The following is a 19221-nucleotide window of genomic DNA, read 5'->3' as shown; positions in this document are numbered from 1 at the left end:
AAACATGTAGAAAGGAGGGGTTTTGTCTTGCAAATCTTAGTGAGCAACTCAGGAGACATCAGCTCAGCACCAAAAGGAAAAATCATAGCACAGGAGGCTTACTGGTGTAAGAGAATCTGTGAAAGAAGTAGCTTGAGAGAAATAAATACTCTGTTGAACCTGGTGAGGTTTTATGTTTTGCTTTTTATTTGCCAGTGACTTAAACTTGTAACATTTCAGTGCCACAGTATTGAAATACTGATGTTTCTCAAAGATATGGAAGTACAGAGCTTGGAGAACAAGGCTTCTAGTGCCTCATTGGCCTGGCAAGATAGTTCATCGTGACCTTTTTAAAACTGAATCTACAGACATCTATCACAGAGCAAAAGACATTGGTTCCTTCTTTCTCCTGAAGTGTAGCAAGTGACTCTTTTGTTTTGCTTTTTTTGACACTAAATTGTTCCCTTCTATGTAGTGCCTGACATCAGTGGCTGAGCGCTTTTTGGGGAGGGATTTTATATCTTCGGATTTTAAATGGGTTTCCTTGCGCACTTGTTCCATCATGCTGAAAATGCTTCCAACACACCATAGACTGGGGTGTTGGAAGTGGGAGACTTGCCGTGGCAGACGGCTGGATGGAAGCCTGTCGTCCTCTTGGTTCCATTACTACTGATAGAAATTTTAATGTGATCTGGGCTTTGGTTTCTCATGAAGCACAAAATAAATAGATACCAGCCAGAAACCCATTGTTTTTGCTGCCAGAAATTCTTTAGTTTTTATTATTTACTGTAGGCCATTGTTGCTGAGTTGAATGGGTGAGTAGTGGTGCTGAGAAAGAAAGCATAAAATCAGTGGAGAATCCAAATCCATCTTTTTTTTTTGTCTCTAACCTGGAGCACTCTGTATTCTGCAGAGCCAGAGGCAGAGGTCGTGGGCGAGGAAAGAGGAGGTTCGGACCAGGCAGGCGCCCCGGGCGCCCTCCCAAATTCATACGCATGGAAGTAACCAGTGAAAATGGTGAAAAGTGTGAAGAAGGGACACAGGTATATTTTCAGAGATGGAGGGAAAAAAATAGCACGTGGAATGTAAACTCTTGACTAAAAGAATTTGGGGCATCAGTGCAAACTGAGGGTGTGCTTTGAACTTACATATGAGTAATTCTTGGTTTCAAGGTGGAATTCTCTGCCAGGAGAGCACACTACTTCCCTTCTATAAAACCTGTAAAATCACTTGGAATTCTGCAGCAAATTTCACCCCAAAGCACTTAGCAGTGAGGTGTGTTATTGCAGCAGTTTAGCAGCATCACAGAAGTAATTTAGACAGTAAAACTGTAATGGGAATTTAGGTTCCTGTTTGTCCTTTCTGGAATGTGAGGTCAGCCTGCTCTTACAGCTGTTGCTGGTGGAATGAAATCAGCTTGAGATATGATTTCTGTGTGATGTTTTAATATTAACAAGGGCCTCTATTAAGAAGGGCCTCCTATAGGCAGGCTTCTTGCAAAATGTTCTTTTGCTTGTGGCTGTTGGTTATATTCTGTAGGGACATACTATAATGCATTTAAGTAAAAAGCCAAATTCTCTGATGCTGACCATGCTTAGGTTATCACTAAGTCCTTTTATGAGCAGTGTCAGAAGGGATCAGTGCTCTGTTTTATGACTTAGCTGAAAGTTGATATCTGGAGTGGTAATTTTCCTCTGGCACCTCACTGGGTCGTGGCTCCATGCTGACTGAGAGGGAAAAATGTATACTGTGCTTGTGAATTCCTGCTGCAATGCCCTAAATGGTGCATTAGGTGCAGGCAGTTGTGAGCTCACCCTCTCTGCAGGCTGACACGACACATGCCAGCCTCATTTAGGCAAATAAACTTAATGCTGGTCCCAAACCCTTCACTGTGGGGAGACGGTGCTTGCTGGGTATAGTCCAGTGTGTGAGTGGCATTTGGACTGGAGCTGGCTTGTGTCCTGCCAGCCTGGAACATGGCCCAGGGCTGGCTCACATGTGTCTGTGCAGTGGGACAGGGTGAAACTCCCAAGCCGTTGGAGGTCTGCTCACCTCGCTAAAGCTGGGAGCTGGGCACGAGTTCTGCCTGTGAACTGGAGAGTCAGAATGCTGAGAGCACAGCTGGGTGTCAGCAAGGTGGAAACTTGCCACCCAGACCTGGGCTGGACACTGGGCTGGTGTATTGTTTACTAACAGTCTCTCTCTGGTGAACACTTATTGTCTGTAAGGGCCTCATTCCTTGGTTTTCTTCTGCCACACCCACTTTTGTGCTTTGACAGCACCAGCCTTCAGCTGACGTAATTCAAGATTAATTCTGGTGCTCTGTTTCCTAGCTTGTGCTTTTCAGTTTCTTCAGTTGTATTACATGGTGTCAAATAAGGATCTATGTGTGTTTTTTCATGTAATACAAGATGATTCCATCCCAGAGGAGTTATTGGAACTGACAGGGAAAGAATGTAGATTTTTGGCATGTGCTTCCTATTCACAAGAGCCTCCCTTTTATGCTAGTGCAAAAGGGGAGGAAAAACAGCTTTCTGTGATATGTGGTAGTGATGTGTGCAAAGCTGGAAACTGGATTAAAAAACCACACAGTGCCCAGTGTGATCACCTTGTTTATCACTCTCCAGTTCAGCACTCCAGATAGTTTTTTAGAAAGGAGAAGACACTGCAAAGTGACACACAATAATGTTTCCACAGACAGTTTGCATGAGACAGAAATTCTCTCCTTTCCTACATCTGCAGTAGTCACTTTGGTCAGCCTTCATCGATGAAGTCTGTGGTTAAAGCAGAAGTAGTCCTGAGTGCAGAAGAGCCTTCTTGGCTATTAACAGCTGGATAATGTTGATTGTCTGTGACTGGTCAGACAAAGGGATGGCCTACGGAGAGTCACCCACCTGCAGCACTGCTTCACTGGTGCTCTGGATGATGCTGCTGTAGGTGAAGGTGATGTGCTGAAAGCAGCAGTGGACACAGTAGGAGAACTGTAGGAGTTAGTGTAGCCGCTACCCCGTTTTATTTATAGCTTGTGATTAAATATGTAGAAATCTTCTTGTCTGCTGAGTATTATCAAAGTGTTTTTCAGTGGGTGGGGGGAATAATCACTGGTTGTATGATTTGCGATTTCAGGACTTGCTGCATTTTTCCAGCAAGGGGCAGTTTGATGACGCTGGACAAGCCGCACTGAATGGGCTGGAGCAGCAGGAACAGACTCCGGTGCCTCCAGAGCCACAGGCAGCACTGGAGCAGCAGGAAAACCACACGCTCCATGTGCAGCCACAGCACGAGGGGCGTACAGTGCCCACACAGAGCACCATGACAGCAGATGACATGAGGCGAGCAAAGCGCATCAGGGTGAGTATAGAGGATGGGGGATCACATCCGCTGTAACCCAGTGAATGCCAGACCTGCCTGCCGGGACCAGCTGGTCTTCCTTTCAATGTCATATCCATTTCTCAATCCTAAATAAAACATCTCGTTCCTAGTAGTTTTCTTTGCACTGAGAGGAAGACAAATCTCATGTAAAGGACCAGTATCTCATAGGCGCTGGTAAGAACTGATCAGGAGTTGGAGCTGATTGAATTCCATCACAGTAATTCTTGCGTGGAAACACAGTCCATCCAAGCTGGCAAGCAGGGGTGCTTCAAACAGCCAGCAGAGTCATGGTGTAGTGGCACAGACTAATAACTTGCTCACAGCACCATCTGTATCTATCGGAAATCTCTTGCAAATAGTTGCCAAAGAGGCACCACAACCTCAGTTTAGATCCACTTAAATGATGATGATACTTAGTGATAAAATCCTTATTTGGGGTAGAAAACCCTGCCTTTGAGAGCAAAACCTGTGCTGAGAGCTTTGTGTACTGACGGCAAACACTGAGCCTGAGCTCTGTGTCAACCGGGTGAACTGTTTTTTTTCTCCACTATGTGTGGGAGGGAAATTATTTAAGCAAATAATCATTGAAGCTTTGTGACTGGGAGATCGGTTTATTTAGCTTAAAATCTTTTCCATTTTCTTCCATGTGTTAACCTTGGATTAAGGACAGAAACAGCTGCAGTGGGGTTAAGGGTTCATTTTTAGGGGATGAGGAAGGATTAGAAGAGTTGAGTAACTGTTATGTAGAGGAAAATGTTGAGCCAAATTTTGCTTGCAGTTTACAGCAATACATATGCAAGACCGGTGGTGGTGTAAGCCCAAAAATGCAGTGGGATGTCTTGAAGGAGGAGTTTGGCTTGGGCACATTAAGACTGCACAGTTTTTAACCATACAAAATGCTTGCAGTCTCTGAGTGACAAGTTTCTGCCAGTGATTTCATTTTCATATATTAAAAGTCTAGGGGATCTTTTACTGAATGTATTGAAGCCCCAATGTATATATGCCCCCATGTGTCATAGCATACAGAGAGAGATGCTGAAGTTTTGACAGAGCATGGGGATGTACTGTTTACAGTGTCCTACAGCTTCCTCAGTAAGAAGAGAAAGTGTTGGCCATTTCCCTGAATTTTTGAACCCAAGATGTGAATTTAGGATCCTCTGAAATGATGAGTGTAGGAAGAAAGGGACAGAAATTCTGAAGTTGCTTCTTTGTGTTGTGGCTTAGCTTCTGTTCATCACAAATGGATGACAGCTCAGAGGAGTGCAGTGGTGGTTTAGTGACGTGTTTGTATCTCAAGTCTTCCTAACTTTCCCTGTATCTGGCAGCTTGTGTTCAGCAGACTCCTGGAGATGTTTCAAGCCAGGAGCACTGGCAGAATGGCAGATGGATGGTTGCACAGACCTTTCTATATTGCATCAGACTGTGAGCAATGAGCACTTGAGATAAGACTAAACCAGCAAGCATCATTCTTTAAGCACTGAAAAATCACCCTCTGAACACTCACTCAACTCAGCTATTCAGAACAGCTGCCTACGATAACATGCACTTTATGATATAAGCAAGTAAATATTTGGTTTTTAGATACATAGTACATTATTCACTTCCAAAGAACAGGTAGAAATTCCTGACTCCTGGTTATAATTCTGAAACCTATGTAGTTCTAATTCTTCCTTATTACTTAGATAGAATTTCATTTTCAAAAACAGTCATTCTTTGTGAATTGCTTCAGCTTTTCTAAGGCTTAAGCCAGTGATGCTCTGAGACTGTTTTCATGCTAGCTGGAAGCACTGATCTGTCCTGTCCCAGGGTTCATGTCCTGATAGGATCAATTCATTTCTCAGCCTCCGCTTTAGAGCCTATGGGGTTTCCTTTGAGATCAGACCTTACCTATGGCAGTTGTGTCCCTAGGTTTGAAAAGAGATATTCCCACCCTTCAAGGACTCTTGTAGAAAGTTGGAGGAACATTGTGGTCCACAGCCAAAATGAATATTTGTTTTTAGTTCAGTTCTGGGCATTATGTAGGGTGTTCATGCGCTGATGCCAGAAATGGGGGATAGGTATATGATTTGGAAAGCACAATCACTTCTTCCTGGTGAAAGAAATGCAACTGGTTGTGTAACAAAGAGCACAGCCAGTAAAATAAGGTTAGAAAAAGTCTCTTCTCCTTAACTTTTTCACTCTTCTAATCCCTACCTGTTGTCATCCTGCCCTAATTATTCTCTTCTGCTGAAAGCATTCCGTTCTCACTATGGTTCTGCAGTGCACATTGCATCCTTGTTAACCAGCCCTGAGAAAACAGGAAAGGTTGCAAAACACCTTCGAGATTATCTGTGGTTTTTATCTTTGCCCTTTAACTCCCCTTGGGCCGTTACTAGCTACAGAGTAGACTTTGAAGATCTGTTTAGTGTTTCCTGAGGCAAAAACCTCCAGGCAGTAAACTCTAGTTGGAAGAGCCCTTGTAGTGACCTGCAGAAGTCAAGGCTTCTGTTTTCAAGTCCATTGCATAACATAAGTATTTTTCTCTCCCTCAATGCTGCCTGCTCAGCTGGAGCTGCAGGTAGGTTTGGGTCTTTTTTCATTGGGTTTTTGCTATATCTAATCCAATGGTATGTATCAACATCGCCTTCCATGTTGTTTTGTCCAACTCCTGTTTAGTGTTTCCTGATTGAGCCCTCACCATAAATTGTCACATTTGTTCTTCTTTAGGTAACCAATGTCCAGAACTAAGTTACCTGAATAACAATTTGCATTCTTCTAGTTCTTTTCATACCAGTTCTTTGTAAATTTAAGGTGGATTTTGTAGGAGTAAACTGCTTGGATGAAAAGCTGTAATGTCAATCTTAGAGTTTTGGAGGATTTGTTTGCACAATTCTTTGTGCTGGATCAATACTACAAGTTAATGAGACAACACTTAGTTCTTTTGTTCTGTTTTTATAGTTGATAGATTACCTAGGCAAAGAGTAGCAAAGCATTTCATCATCTGTAGCCCTTGAGATAACAACAGGGCTATGTTGAGTCTGGCCTGCTGTATTAGCAGTCAGCTCCATGCTATGGTACCAGTGATCAAAACTCAAATTAATAGTGCAGTTCAATAAATATATCTTTTCACCTATGTTTTATTAGCATATCCCTGTGGTTAAGGGGGGAATTATATCCTTCGGACTCCAAGCAGCACATGAGTTTTTGGACAGCATGTGGCTGTCTTTCCAATTAACAGTGTGACTTACAGCAGATCCCTGTGTTTCCCATTGTCTCCGCTTGTAAAATGGAGAATGGAGATGATGACAGCTCCTGGGAAGCCCTATTTGGAGCTCTTGTATTAAACTGTTAATTTTTTTTTTTTTTTTTTTTTTTTTTGGTAGCAAAACATTTGCTCACCTGTTCTTTCCTGGAATGAAAGTCTAGGTTTCCCTCTGCAGTTCACATGGTGAAAAGGATCTTTCAGGTTCACAAATTTAATCCTTAGCACAGCATTTCACAGTATTCCCAAGCTGTTCCCTCATTCCAGCAGAAGAGCTCCTAACTTTACTTTTACAGTGTCAGCTGTTGGTGTGCACTTAAGGGACACAGCAAATGTCAGCTGTGTCAGCTGCCACATTCCCTCAAGGAAAGAAGACAGGAAACCAGGGAAATTTGCTTGCAGAAGTCTTGAATGTGTCTCGTGGAGAAGTGGGTCATATGGAACACGTGAGCAGAAACATCAGCAATTTTCTAGTGGAATCAGAGTGGTTTGGGTTGGGAGGGACTTTAAAACTCATCCAGTTCCGCCCCCTGCCATGGGCAAGGACACCTTCCCCTAGACCAGGTTGCTCCAAGTTCCATCCAACCTGGCCTTGAACACTTCCAGGGATGGGGCAGCTTCTCTGGGCAGCCTGTGCCAGGGCCTCACCACCGTCACAGCTGAGAATTTCTTCCTAATATGCAACCTAAACTTACGTTCTTCCACATTATTTCTCTAACCATCGTTATGTAGATTCTGTGTGTAATGTGAAAAGAGAAGACCTCAATAAATAACACTTTATAGAAGTATTTGGGAGAAGAGTGGATATTGCTCAGACTTCTTGCAGAGGAATGGAGCATTGCAGTGTACTTTGAGTGCAGTATGGGTGGCAATGTGCTGTGGGATTTCATAGGACTCAGTTCCAGCTTTGCAACTATCCAACATGAGAGTTCTCATCCAATACTGAACTGCAGGTGCAGTACACACCTCCCTCTTTCTACAGGCAGTGCATCCAGCAGCATCTGTTCCTCTAGCAGAGAGGGCTGGGTCAGGACTGGGATGGCTCTATAACATTTATCTGAAGGGTAAGGGGAGAAATGGAAGAGAGAACAATCATGAAATGTTACAGAAAAGGCAGAGTGAAGGCAAACACACACCAAAACAAAATAGCAGCTGAGAAGAGACACTGCGCACAGTGTGAGTATAGAATAGCTCACAAGTTCTTACCTGCTGCTCATAAAGCTGCCATTCTGCCCTTGCTTTGAATGTTTTGAAACTTTGTTCTTTTTGACAATAGTAAAAAAGTTTACACCAACATCTCTTCAATTTATGTTCCACTAGAAGTTCTTCAGGCAATGCTAAACCACTGCTGCATGTCTCTGTGGTGATCTTTGATGCAGAAAGTGACCTTGTAAAGAGCTGTGGAATTTCATAAGCCCTGCTCCTGAGGGAAACACAGGGTGCTGGCTCACCATTCCTTTGTGTGGTGGCTGAACTTATGACCTGATCCCAAATAATCAGCTGGCATTGCAGCTTTTCTCAGGCCCAGGTGTGTGCTTCAGAGAGGACTTAGTTTTATTTCACAGAAAAATGGCGTGCTAAAGATAAGTCAGCTAAATCAGAAGAAATCAGGGATAGAGAGGAAACTCCGGCACTCTGTTCCACTAATGCAGGGTGTAGCTGCAGGTATGTCCCCCGACTTCTGCCTGTCATAGCCTCCCATGCTGTAAATTGGAAGCAGCATACAATGGAAATAATTTTTTGAAATTTAGGTTCACTGATCATTTGGTGTATTTAATCCTGAATATATCTGGATGTGGAATCTACACATGGTAATAAAAGCAAATGGTCTCTTGGATGTTTCTTTCAGAATGCAGCTCTGCAGCACCTGTTCATCCGGAAATCCTTCCGCCCGTTCAAATGTCTGCAGTGTGGGAAGGCCTTCCGGGAGAAGGACAAGCTGGACCAGCACCTGCGGTTCCACGGGCGGGAAGGGAACTGCCCTTTGACTTGCGACATCTGCAACAAGGGCTTCATCAACAGCGGTGCCCTTGAGAGCCACATGAAGTTCCACATGGACCAGAAAACATACTCCTGCATTTTCTGCCCCGAGTCCTTTGACCGCTTGGATCTGCTTAAAGATCATGTTGTCATCCATGTCAGTGATGGCTATTTCACCTGCCCCACCTGCAAGAAACGCTTCCCAGATTTTATCCAGGTGAGATGCTGTACTGATTTGAAGCACTGCTTGGGGGGTCTCTCGCAAGGCTGGGGGTTTCTCAGTGGTCTCTGTGTAACTGCACAGCAGTTTGTTCTCACAAGGTGCAGGGGTCTGCCTCAGTCAGAAATAGAAAAGGATGAATGACCAAGCACTGCTAGACATGGTCTTATGACACTGAAGTGCTCTGTCCACTAAAGCATCAGATGTGGTGCTTCAATCTGGCATTAGAAGGCACTTTACTGCAGAAGGGTGGGTGCTTTATTCCCAAAAAATGCCTGAAGCAGAGGTCCTGACTACTACATCTCCATGGCACAAAAAGGAATTGTCTTTTGCTGTACTCAGCTTGTACTTGAACACATCTTGCCCTTTGTTGTTAAAGCTCTGAACAAAAAACCGAGTGGTTTTACACTTTCACATCCCTTGCCTGTTTTCTGTGAGGATAATTCATTTGAACAGCCTGCAGAAATGCCAGAACAGATCAGGATAGTCTGCTTCCTGTCTTCCCCTGTGGGTTCCCGCTGGGCACTTTATTCTCCTTCCTGCACACTGCACTGGAGCAGTGAGTAATGCAGCTACTCTGCACTGTGCTGAGCACTTGGACAAGGTCATTAGTAGAATTTTAAGATTCTATTTCCATGTCCAGTAAGAAAAAACTGAGATGGACCATGCACATATTCATTATCCTTCCTAGGGACAAAGCAATTGATGTGTCTTACTGAGCTGCCTGACTGAAATGGAAATGTAGAAATTCAGTTTAGATCAGTAATAGGAACTGATAGACTATCCACTAGGCTAAAGAGGAAAGGATGAGGGAAAGTGATTTACTAATACAATTCCATCCTGGCAGAAGCCCTTTATCTTCTGTAAATGTTCAACAAGGAAGAATGTTGGATGATTCGGAAATGCTGTACTGCAACCTAATTGCCTGTAAACTTTCCCATGCAAGTGATTGAAAGTCCCATGACTTTTTTCCAACTATTCAGTTCTGGTTTTGACATTTAACAATGATTTTTTTTTCTCTTCTTGCTATATGAATAATTAATTCTAGTCACTGCTGCCTACTTAAATATTTCTATGTGGAACAGATAGAGATGCCAAGTTGTTCCATGTATGCTCAGTATTAGAAGATGGTGAGGATTTAATTAGAGATCCATTTCTTGAGTAGTGCTTGTATTTCAAATGTCAAACCTCATTAGTTCCTTTATTGGGGGGAGGAAAAAAAAAACCTTCCAGATGTTTGAAGAGGTCAAGGATAGTCCCAGAGTATGGAGAACTAATTTCCATTCAGGAATGGTGTGCAAATGCTGTTCTGATTGAGGCTGGGTTTTTTTGTCAATTGTAATTGCGAGCTTATTTTGTCTGTTTGAAAAGCATTAGTCCCCATGTTTTGGTTTCTTATAAATGAAGGGAAGATAATGAACCTCAGATTAATGTGTTAACTCAAGGGTGATTCTGTGCAAATGGTATGTTGTGGACTTTGCTGCCCATTAAGTGCAACTGTGCAATAGCTGATGCCTTCAAGAATCAGTCTAGAGGAAATCAAATCACCCATCCAGATGAGTAATAAAGATATTACGGCTTTATAGAAGCTATTGTTGAGATATCAACTGTTCTGCTCAAATACTTTTTAAATCAAAGATAGGCAACTTCAAAACCTTTTCCCTTTCGTTCATATTGCAAAGAGTTTCCTAGAGACTGTTTTACTGCTCACTTCTCTCTTGAATAAACTTCATTTTTCTGTGATCTGTCATTTTAGGTCAAGAAACACGTGCGCAGTTTCCATTCTGAGAAGATTTACCAGTGTACAGAGTGTGACAAGGCTTTCTGCCGCCCTGACAAGCTGCGACTCCACATGCTGCGGCACTCAGACCGCAAAGACTTCCTGTGCTCCACCTGTGGCAAGCAGTTCAAGGTGAGGTGGCTCTTGGCTGGATCATTCCTACTGCAAAAACCACTATTCCTTACCCTCCTTCAAGGAGATAAGCTCATGTTCTCAAAGGTGAAAGAAAATAATATGTGTAGACACAATAGACTTGCCTGTGAGTTGCATGCATTTCTTGGTGTCCTGTGTGAGCTTACAACATCCATTTCTGAAGGACAGCAAGCAAGGTCACCTCAGCATCTTATTTCAAACAGATCTTATTCCTAATAATTTAATAGCAAAGGAACTTTCTATCTGCTCATTAAGAACTGGGACATCATACAGTTCCATTGCCAGGTGTTTGGGTTACATTGCTTATATCAGTTCAATTAAGAAACTTCATGCCGATGCCAGTGGATTAATAATACTCATGGACAAGATGCCTTGTCCATGGAATCCGTCATGTCAGCATGTCATCCAGATGCCTTTCCAAATCGCACTGGAACAGATGGAGCTGACTGTGAGCCAGATAAACTGTGGTGGCAGCAGCCTGCTCCTTGTCACTGAGTTTGTGATGGGATACTGACGGACTGGATACTTCTGGATGAAGGAACACATTTTTCTGAGAGGAAAAGCTGGAGAGGGAAATCCCTGAAAAGCTCACACTGTGGCTCTTACGCATAACAGGTATTAAGGCAGTTTCTGTGATGTTGCTGACATTTTTCTCCCCGATTGCTCTTTCCCAGAGGAAGGACAAGCTGCGAGAGCACATGCAGAGGATGCACAACCCAGAGAGGGAGGCCAAGAAGGCTGATCGCATCAGCCGCTCCAAAACCTTCAAGCCCCGGATTGCATCCACTGACTATGAGAGCTTCATGTTCAAGTGCCGCCTGTGCATGATGGGTTTCCGCCGCAGGGGCATGTTGGTGAGTGCCTGGGTGCTCTTACAGGCTCTGTACTCTATTCTGATGAATAGGTAAGGAATAAAGATGGAATTCCAGCATTGGAACACAAGGATCATAAAAGGGTTTGTGCTGGAATGGACCTTAAAACTCATCTCATTCCATCCCCCTGCCATGGGCAGGGACACTTTCCACTAGACCAGGTTGCTCCAAGCTCCTTCTAATCTGGATGGATGCTGTGATCTAGCCAGGATGCTGTGAAAGAAATTTTGGCAAATTTTGTAGCTGAGATGAGGGGATGTATTTTTTTTTTTAAACCTGTGTGTCTTACCTCTTCAGCAAATTTGCACAGTTTACTGCCTGGGCTGTATGTCAGGTTGTCAGTACCATATTTCAACACTAAGTAATGCTGACTGATTGTACTGTGTTTAACAGGACGTGAGATGAAAATACTGCCTTGTTCAGCCTTATTGCCTCAGTTTTCCTGACTGTCTTTCCTGGGTTTTTTTTCTGCCCGTCTCGAGGCCTTTTCCTGGCCATGCCTTGTCACTGACTGGGTAAAGGCTGTTCTGCAGCAAGAGATTGTTTGCAAAGGGGGGTTGTGATCTGGCCAGAGGCCCTTTACACTACCTCACTCTCAAATATCAGCTGCAAGACAATTCTAGCAAACTATTTTACCCCTTCCTATCTAGTTTTGGTTAGAGAAACTGTGAGATCTAGCAAGACCACAATTACCTTCAGCAGTTAAATGTGAGTGCACAATAACCCTTGCAGCAGCAAATGCTTCCAGTGCTGCTGGTTTGCACTGTTCAGTTTTGGTTTGGCTGTTATCCATGTCTGGGAGAAGCACCGACTGTTTGGCTTCCGGCTGTAATATGTTCTTGTTCTCTGTTTCTTTCTCCTAAGGTGAATCATTTATCAAAGAGACATCCAGACATGAAAATAGAAGAGGTGCCAGAGCTCACGTTGCCCATCATAAAACCCAACAGAGATTACTTCTGTCAATACTGCGATAAGGTGTGTGGCAAGTCACCCCTCAGAGGATAGCTCTGTCCCAGTTCTGGCTGTAACCAATTTGTCTCTGCATAGAAATCTCTGGCAGAGTTTGTAGCTTTTCTGAGGTGCTTGCCAGCAACATTCCTGCAGTACTGTCCAAAAAATTGAAGACAAAATGCACTTAGGCCAAGTCAGTGGAATGCTAATTGAAAAACTGCAGTTCTCCCCTTTCTGCTGCATTTGGCATTGGAAGACTTGAATACTGTGATACAGCAGTCAGTCACTATCAGTCGCACAGTCTTGTGTTAGCCCAGGACTAAGTACCCTGTCTGTGTATAATTCATGGCCACTAAATTCTTTTGGTTTCTGTATCACTTCTAAAAGTTAGTCTCTAACCTCTTTTATTGTAAGCTGCTTACTAGGTCATGTGCCACTAATTCCCAGTGTTCAGTGGAGCCTGAAGCTGCTTCTGCAGTACCTTCGGGTTCTTGCTCTTACTGTCCTTTGCCTTTTAGGCCTGGGGGCCTTTATTTACCAAGGAGTGCATTTTGATTGTCCTTACCCTAAGTATGATATTCTGTGATGTCTCCTTTCTTTTGGTTGAAGGGAGAAAAAATAGTGTTCATTATTAGGTAGTATTTGTTTGTTGATGTGCCTGAAAAGAACTAAAAGATATGTTGATCTTTTAGTTCATCAAACTAAAACAGTTTGATGCCTTGTATCAAGAAGAGACTTCAACCCTCATGACAAATTAATATTGGGCATTTCGTCTTCAAGTATGGCAAAAAGGATCTTCCTCTTACCTCCCTGTCCTGCTTTGCTGTTTGGTTGTGGCATACAGTATGTTCTCAAAAGGCTTCTCTGTGCCACACAAGGAGTCAGCTGCTTTTACAGGTTGATGAAACACTGGAAGTTCAAGCCTTTTGGGGCTTTAACTAAATGTATTGTCTAAAGCAATGTGCAGACCTTTCAGATCAAGATAACTGGTAGCTGTTTCCTGTGCAGACACCAAGATTGCACTGTTTTAATTCCAAATCTTTGCCTTGTAGGTGTACAAGAGTGCTAGCAAACGCAAAGCACACATCCTGAAAAACCATCCTGGTGCTGAGCTACCTCCAAGCATCCGGAAACTGCGTCCTGCAGGTCCGGGAGAGCCAGATCCCATGCTGAGCACCCACACCCAGCTGACAGGCACGATTGCCACCCCTCCAGTGTGCTGCCCTCACTGCTCCAAGCAGTACAGCAGTAAGGTATGGGGGATTCTGGTCTCAGACAGCCTCTCCCTGGGGATGGTCTTTCACCATGGCCTCTGTCATCTGTCTGTCCACAAGCAGAGCTCTCTTCTTCTGAGTCAGAGTGCTGGTTTCATGCTGTGGGCTGACAGTGCAGCACAGCCTGGTTGTTTTAGGACTAAAAGATTCCTTGAAGAGAGGGTCTGTGGTGGGAAGAAGGAATGGAAAAGTTATCAGAGTGTGATCATGAATGGAAAGGCTTGGATACTGCTCCCTGATAGTTACAGGGAAAATGAGAGGGGAAACAAAAATGAGAGGGGAAAAGATGACCCTTGGAAAAAGTCATAAAACACTTGGCTATGTTGGAGTAAAAAGCTGTTGAGGACAGTACTTCAGTATCTGCTCTAATCAGCCGCAGCTTTGTGATCCTTGTTTTCATCTTGCTGACCTGAGGATGTCATAGTATGACTCTTGATGCTGCTTTACTGAGGGAAACCTAAAAGCTGCATTTGGCCAGGCTGTTGGATTCCACATGGCCTTGAGCAGAGTTACTGACCATCCTTCCAATGCTCCTTTACTTCTCACTGCAGACGAAGATGGTGCAGCACATCCGCAAGAAGCACCCAGAGTTTGCTCAGCTCCCAAACACGATCCATGCGCCACTGGCAACAGCTGTCATCAGTTCCACACCGGCTGTTCTCACCACCGACAGCACAACTGGAGAAACTGTTGTGGTAAGGGCTGGAGGTTTACAAGGCAGTGCAGGGAAACACACAGGACAGGAGCCTTCTGGTATTAGTAACCCTGGTTTATTTGGCAGACATCACTTTAAAGTCTTACTGAGATTATTTGAGATCACTTCCAGTTTTGAGTCTACACGGTCCAGTTTTGCACTGTCATGAGCTGTTCACTTCTTTCTGGAGCTTTAAGGATTTGTCTTTTATCCCCAAATCCATTCCCTTTTTTTTCAGACCTACTGACTCCACATAATATACTTAATGAACTCATTACACATCTCGTGGATTTTCTCTGGGACTGTTCTCCCAAAGTGCTTGCAGGTCCTGACATCAAGAGGACAAGTTTAACAGTGACTGGGGATTAGATCTAACTGTGTTCAGGGAGTCAAGATCTTTTTGTAATCCTTTGGACAGCACAGCACTGAGCAATATGAATATCCAATAGCGGATCTCTCTGCGGTTAATACAGTAGCTGCCACAGAAGTGAAAGCTGAGACTAGAAAATGTGTCCTTCAGTGTGCTGTGTAATTTTAAAAGTCCTACTGATCACAGTTTAAGACCTTCTATCTAAAGAATAACTGGATAAAAGACTGTTTTGCTTGAAAATTGAGAGGTTCAGTCAGGATGCTGTTGGCTTCACAAACCTGATTAACTTATGTACAGAAGTACAGAAGTCAATCAGTTAATTAAGTTACTAATAACTTATGTAAAATGTATTTACACATTAGAAATACAGTTGTCACTCTGACAGGGGAGGAAGAACGGTGGATTATGTCCATGAACTACTTTTTGACTTGGAAACCAAGTGAACTCTTCACAAATACAGGACTTTTGTGGTTTAATAGAATACTGGTATGTCACAAGGTGAAAATAATTATTTTTATTATATGTTAAGTTAGCCCTTAATGGTCCTGACTAGGATTTAGACAGAAGAGGGCAATTCTAGTGGATGATCCCTGATAATTACCTATGACCCCAACCTCTGTACACATTAAGCTCTTGTAAATAAATGACCAGTCACAATGTAAGTGTAGTTAAAAGAGCTACAGCCCTGAAGAAGTACATCACTATGATGATGATCTGTATCTCTCTCTTTCTCTCTCTCTCTCTCTCCGCTCAGACAACGGATTTACTGACCCAGGCAATGACGGAGATATCCCAGACCCTCACCACAGACTACCGAACTCCCCAGGGAGATTACCAGCGCATCCAGTACATCCCTGTGTCTCAATCCACAACTGGCTTGCAGCAGCCTCAGCACATACAGCTGCAGGTTGTTCAAGTGGCCCAGGTGAGTGACCTGGTAGAGATCTTGCTATGATTTGACCGCTTCTCTACCAGGCCTCTGTGTTCTTGGGGCTGTAGCATGTGAAGTGTTGTAAGAAGTAGTTACAAAAAATGCTGCAGCTACTTTTTACAGATAAGTCAACTGATAAGACATAGAGTTTCTTTCATAAGCACTTGTACTGGCATAAATAGTCCTGCCAGCCTTGGTCAGCTTGCTGGAGACACATCAACACCGTCCTGACTTAGTTCTACCCATCTGGGCACCCTTGCTTAAGTCTGCTCTAGGAATGTTTTCTAGCAACTGGAAAAGTTGGGTCAGTGGGTGACCCATTTTCTGCAGTTCAAGACTACTTTGTACTTCCTTGTCCTTGGTGAGTCAGAGCCAAAATTTGGGAGTACAGAGAGTGGTTGCTTGTTCCCTTCATAGCATCTATTAGAATGTTCATTTTCTTGATGCTCAACAAAAATCTGTTACCCCCTGGAGGAAGCTGAAACTATCGTGTGTTTATACTTGAATCTGAAATTTTGTGTTTTCTGTGGCCCCTCATTACAAGTCAGGTTATGAATTTGGTTAACAAAGGCCTAAAAAATGGCCCCAGTTGATAGTGGCTGTGACTGTTGTAATGATACAGGAACATGAACACTGATTCCTGCAGGTAATGTTAGCATGATCTTAATTCTATAAATACCCAAGACTTGTAATTCAGTTACTGCAATTGGTATCATTAGCAAGTGTTGCTCAAAAAAACATTGAAAAACCTCTGAGCACTTGTTTGACATAGCTCTGCATCAAGACTACAGAATTGGATATGCAGATCTCAAGTATGTATGTATGTATGTACAGAAAGATGGTTACAGAGAAATGGTTAACACTAATCCTGGCCTTTGAACTCTTTGGTTTAGTCCAGCCACTGCCACAAACAGCTTGTCTTACATTTGGCAAGTCCTTTCCATAGGTATCACTGAGATATAACCCTGTCTGTCCCATTACGTCTGTTAAATGTGCTTTATCTCCTGGCATGCAAAAAGCCTCAGCAAGGTTGAACAGGTGAGCTCCACTAAGGCTCCTACCTCATTATTCCAGACTTTGTGTCCCAGAAGTGGTTTACATGGCTGCTTTTGTAAAGAATTTGAGGTACAGACCTCTGCTTAATTTTTTTTTCCCCAGGCTACCTCACCTCACCAGTCCCAGCACTCCACAGTGGATGTTGGGCAGCTCCATGACCCCCAGACATACACCCAACATGCCATCCAGGTGCAGCACATCCAGGTCACAGAGCCACCACCAGCAACTCAGTCATCATCACAGGTATTTCTCTCTTCTCTTCAGGAAATGTCTTCCCTACCTGCCTGCTCAGCTGGCATATTGCATGTGCTGATGCAGGGTATAGTGTTTTCTTTGTCATTTAAAGGACCACATGTGAAGTGCCTCTCACATTGACACCATCAAGCAGTGCCCAGATGTCTCAGGGTGTATGGGGATGTTCTGTTGTGTGTTTGTTTGGGTATTTGTTGTGTGGGTTTTTTGGTGTGGGGGATTTTTGCCCCGACAGTATGTACAAGGGAGATAAATGATTGGAAGCAGATAGATTTGCAGCTTCAGTGAAGTTTGTCAGTTGGAAGATGTAAATGGAAACTGGCATTCCTCAAATATTTGAAGTGCAGCTCTTCATGCTGTTGGGTAGAATTTAGCCTCTAATCTTAGGTCTTTGCCATAGACTCACTCTGGCAAGCAACATCTCTATTTTGAGTTTCCTGGTCTGTGTTTATTGGCCACAGAGTGAAGCAAGTTGGAGGAGAGAGAGAACAGTTCTTCTACTCAATATGCTCTGGAACCCGCCCCGTGTTTTCCCTTAATTAGAAGGTTGTATTTGTAACAGCACAGAGCTGTTCCTTACTACACCAAGAGCACTTGCACCTTTTTTTTTTCTGTAGGTTGGGGGTCAACCTTTGAGTCCTTCCTCACAACAACCTCAGCAGGAACTCAGCCCTTCACAGATGCAAACAACTACATCGACACCAAACCAAGCCCTCCACCAGCAGCAAGGCTCCTCAGTCCAGCACACATATCTCCCCAGCAACTGGAACTCATTTCGGAGCTACTGTAAGTGTCAGCAGTACCTCTAACTACTTGTCTCGCGACTGTGTGACTAACATGTGCCCCATGTCTCCAGCTACCAAATGGGACAGCGTTTTCAGAGCTCATTCAGCTTTGTGGTTAATATTCATAGATACCGAGAAGATAAAGTTTCAGGCAAATGCAAATGGTTGTGCCAGCTCTTCCACTGTTGTCCATACTGATCCAATTAGATGGTTTGGGCAGGCACACAGGGCTCCTTTACTCCAAGGAGCTTGCATTCAGCAAGAATCCATGTGTTGGATAGCTTGTTTAAATTTGGATGGGTGCCTGAAAGAATTGAATGGAAGAGGAGGGTGACGTGAAGATGATTTCTCATGCCTGTGCAGTTCTGGATGGTAATTCTGTGATGATTTGAGTGAGGACAAGGATATGTTTTCTCTGCATGAATTGTCAACTCTCCAGCTGGTGTTAACTGGCATAATTCTGCTGAGGTCTGTAGGGTTCTACAAGGCCTTACATCACCTGAATTTCTATTCAACCCCCACTGTTTCAGACTTTAAGTCCTAAGACTTACTGACATAAGACCTGGTCTTTGAAGGTTGTCTTTGAGTTTGACTGGAAGCCTTGATTATCCAATTTGCATTTTTAGCATCAGAGATTCAGATGATGACCATCCCCCAAGGGCAGTACGTGATCACAGAAACTGCTGTGGGTACCCCAGTCACCACTGTCAACACAGGGCAAGTGAAAGCAGTTACTCAGGTAAGGAAAACCATCATGGCCTTTTTTCATCCAGAATATTATCAGGCATAAAGCCCTTCAGCTTGAAGGTTTAAGGAATGCCAAAATCATGACTGGGGCACAGAGTGGAGGTAAAGACTATACTACTGTGCAGACTGCACAGTATAGTTACAGTCTACATGTAACCATTTACAAGGCCCATGCTTTCTGGCCCTTGTGTGTATGACTCCTTCCAGTTTAAAGTCTTCATTTAGTCACATGTGCAGGACAAATTCTTATTTAGTGGTACTGCTTAATCTTAAAAGTATTTATGATTAAGCAGTATCCATTAAACCAAATTTCAGAACAGCTTCTGGAAACATTTCAGTAGCTTTCTGTTATCTCAAAGATTAGAAATTAAGAAAAGTTCCTACTATTCCTTGTAAGCAATCCAGCATAAGGAGGCAGGTCATTGGCCTGTGTTGGTATTGGTCACTGGGAGTGCAACTTCTGCTAGAGTATGGGCAATACAGGAAAAAACCTTTCAGAATAGCTGAATTAAAAACTGCTATTTTAATCTGTAATGATGGTCTAATTGTGTAATGAGATTAACC

At 43.4% G+C, this 19221-nt stretch overlaps 1 protein-coding gene across 13 annotated transcripts in view; it reads left to right on the top strand.

The window, feature by feature from the left end:
- The window catches only part of PRDM10 (PR/SET domain 10), a 44490-nt gene that overhangs the window by 21883 nt on the left and 3386 nt on the right, over positions 1-19221 (top strand). For all 13 annotated transcript variants that reach the window (XM_085082057.1, XM_085082055.1, XM_085082053.1 and 10 more), the window contains 12 exons: positions 893-1022; positions 3106-3330; positions 8442-8789; positions 10549-10704; positions 11400-11579; positions 12462-12572; positions 13601-13801; positions 14374-14517; positions 15641-15811; positions 16976-17116; positions 17743-17911; positions 18537-18649. In XM_085082057.1, coding sequence (XP_084938183.1) covers positions 893-1022; positions 3106-3330; positions 8442-8789; positions 10549-10704; positions 11400-11579; positions 12462-12572; positions 13601-13801; positions 14374-14517; positions 15641-15811; positions 16976-17116; positions 17743-17911; positions 18537-18649 — 2089 coding nt within the window. The remainder of the gene's footprint in view (positions 1-892; positions 1023-3105; positions 3331-8441; positions 8790-10548; positions 10705-11399; positions 11580-12461; positions 12573-13600; positions 13802-14373; positions 14518-15640; positions 15812-16975; positions 17117-17742; positions 17912-18536; positions 18650-19221) is intronic.

Source organism: Lichenostomus cassidix, chromosome 24, assembly GCF_008360975.1.
Source record: "Lichenostomus cassidix isolate B80296 chromosome 24, HeHo_3.0, whole genome shotgun sequence".
NCBI classification, from domain to species: Eukaryota; Metazoa; Chordata; class Aves; order Passeriformes; family Meliphagidae; genus Lichenostomus; species Lichenostomus cassidix.
Note: the sequence above shows the minus strand (reverse complement) of the source record. Positions and strands in the feature narration are given on the sequence as shown.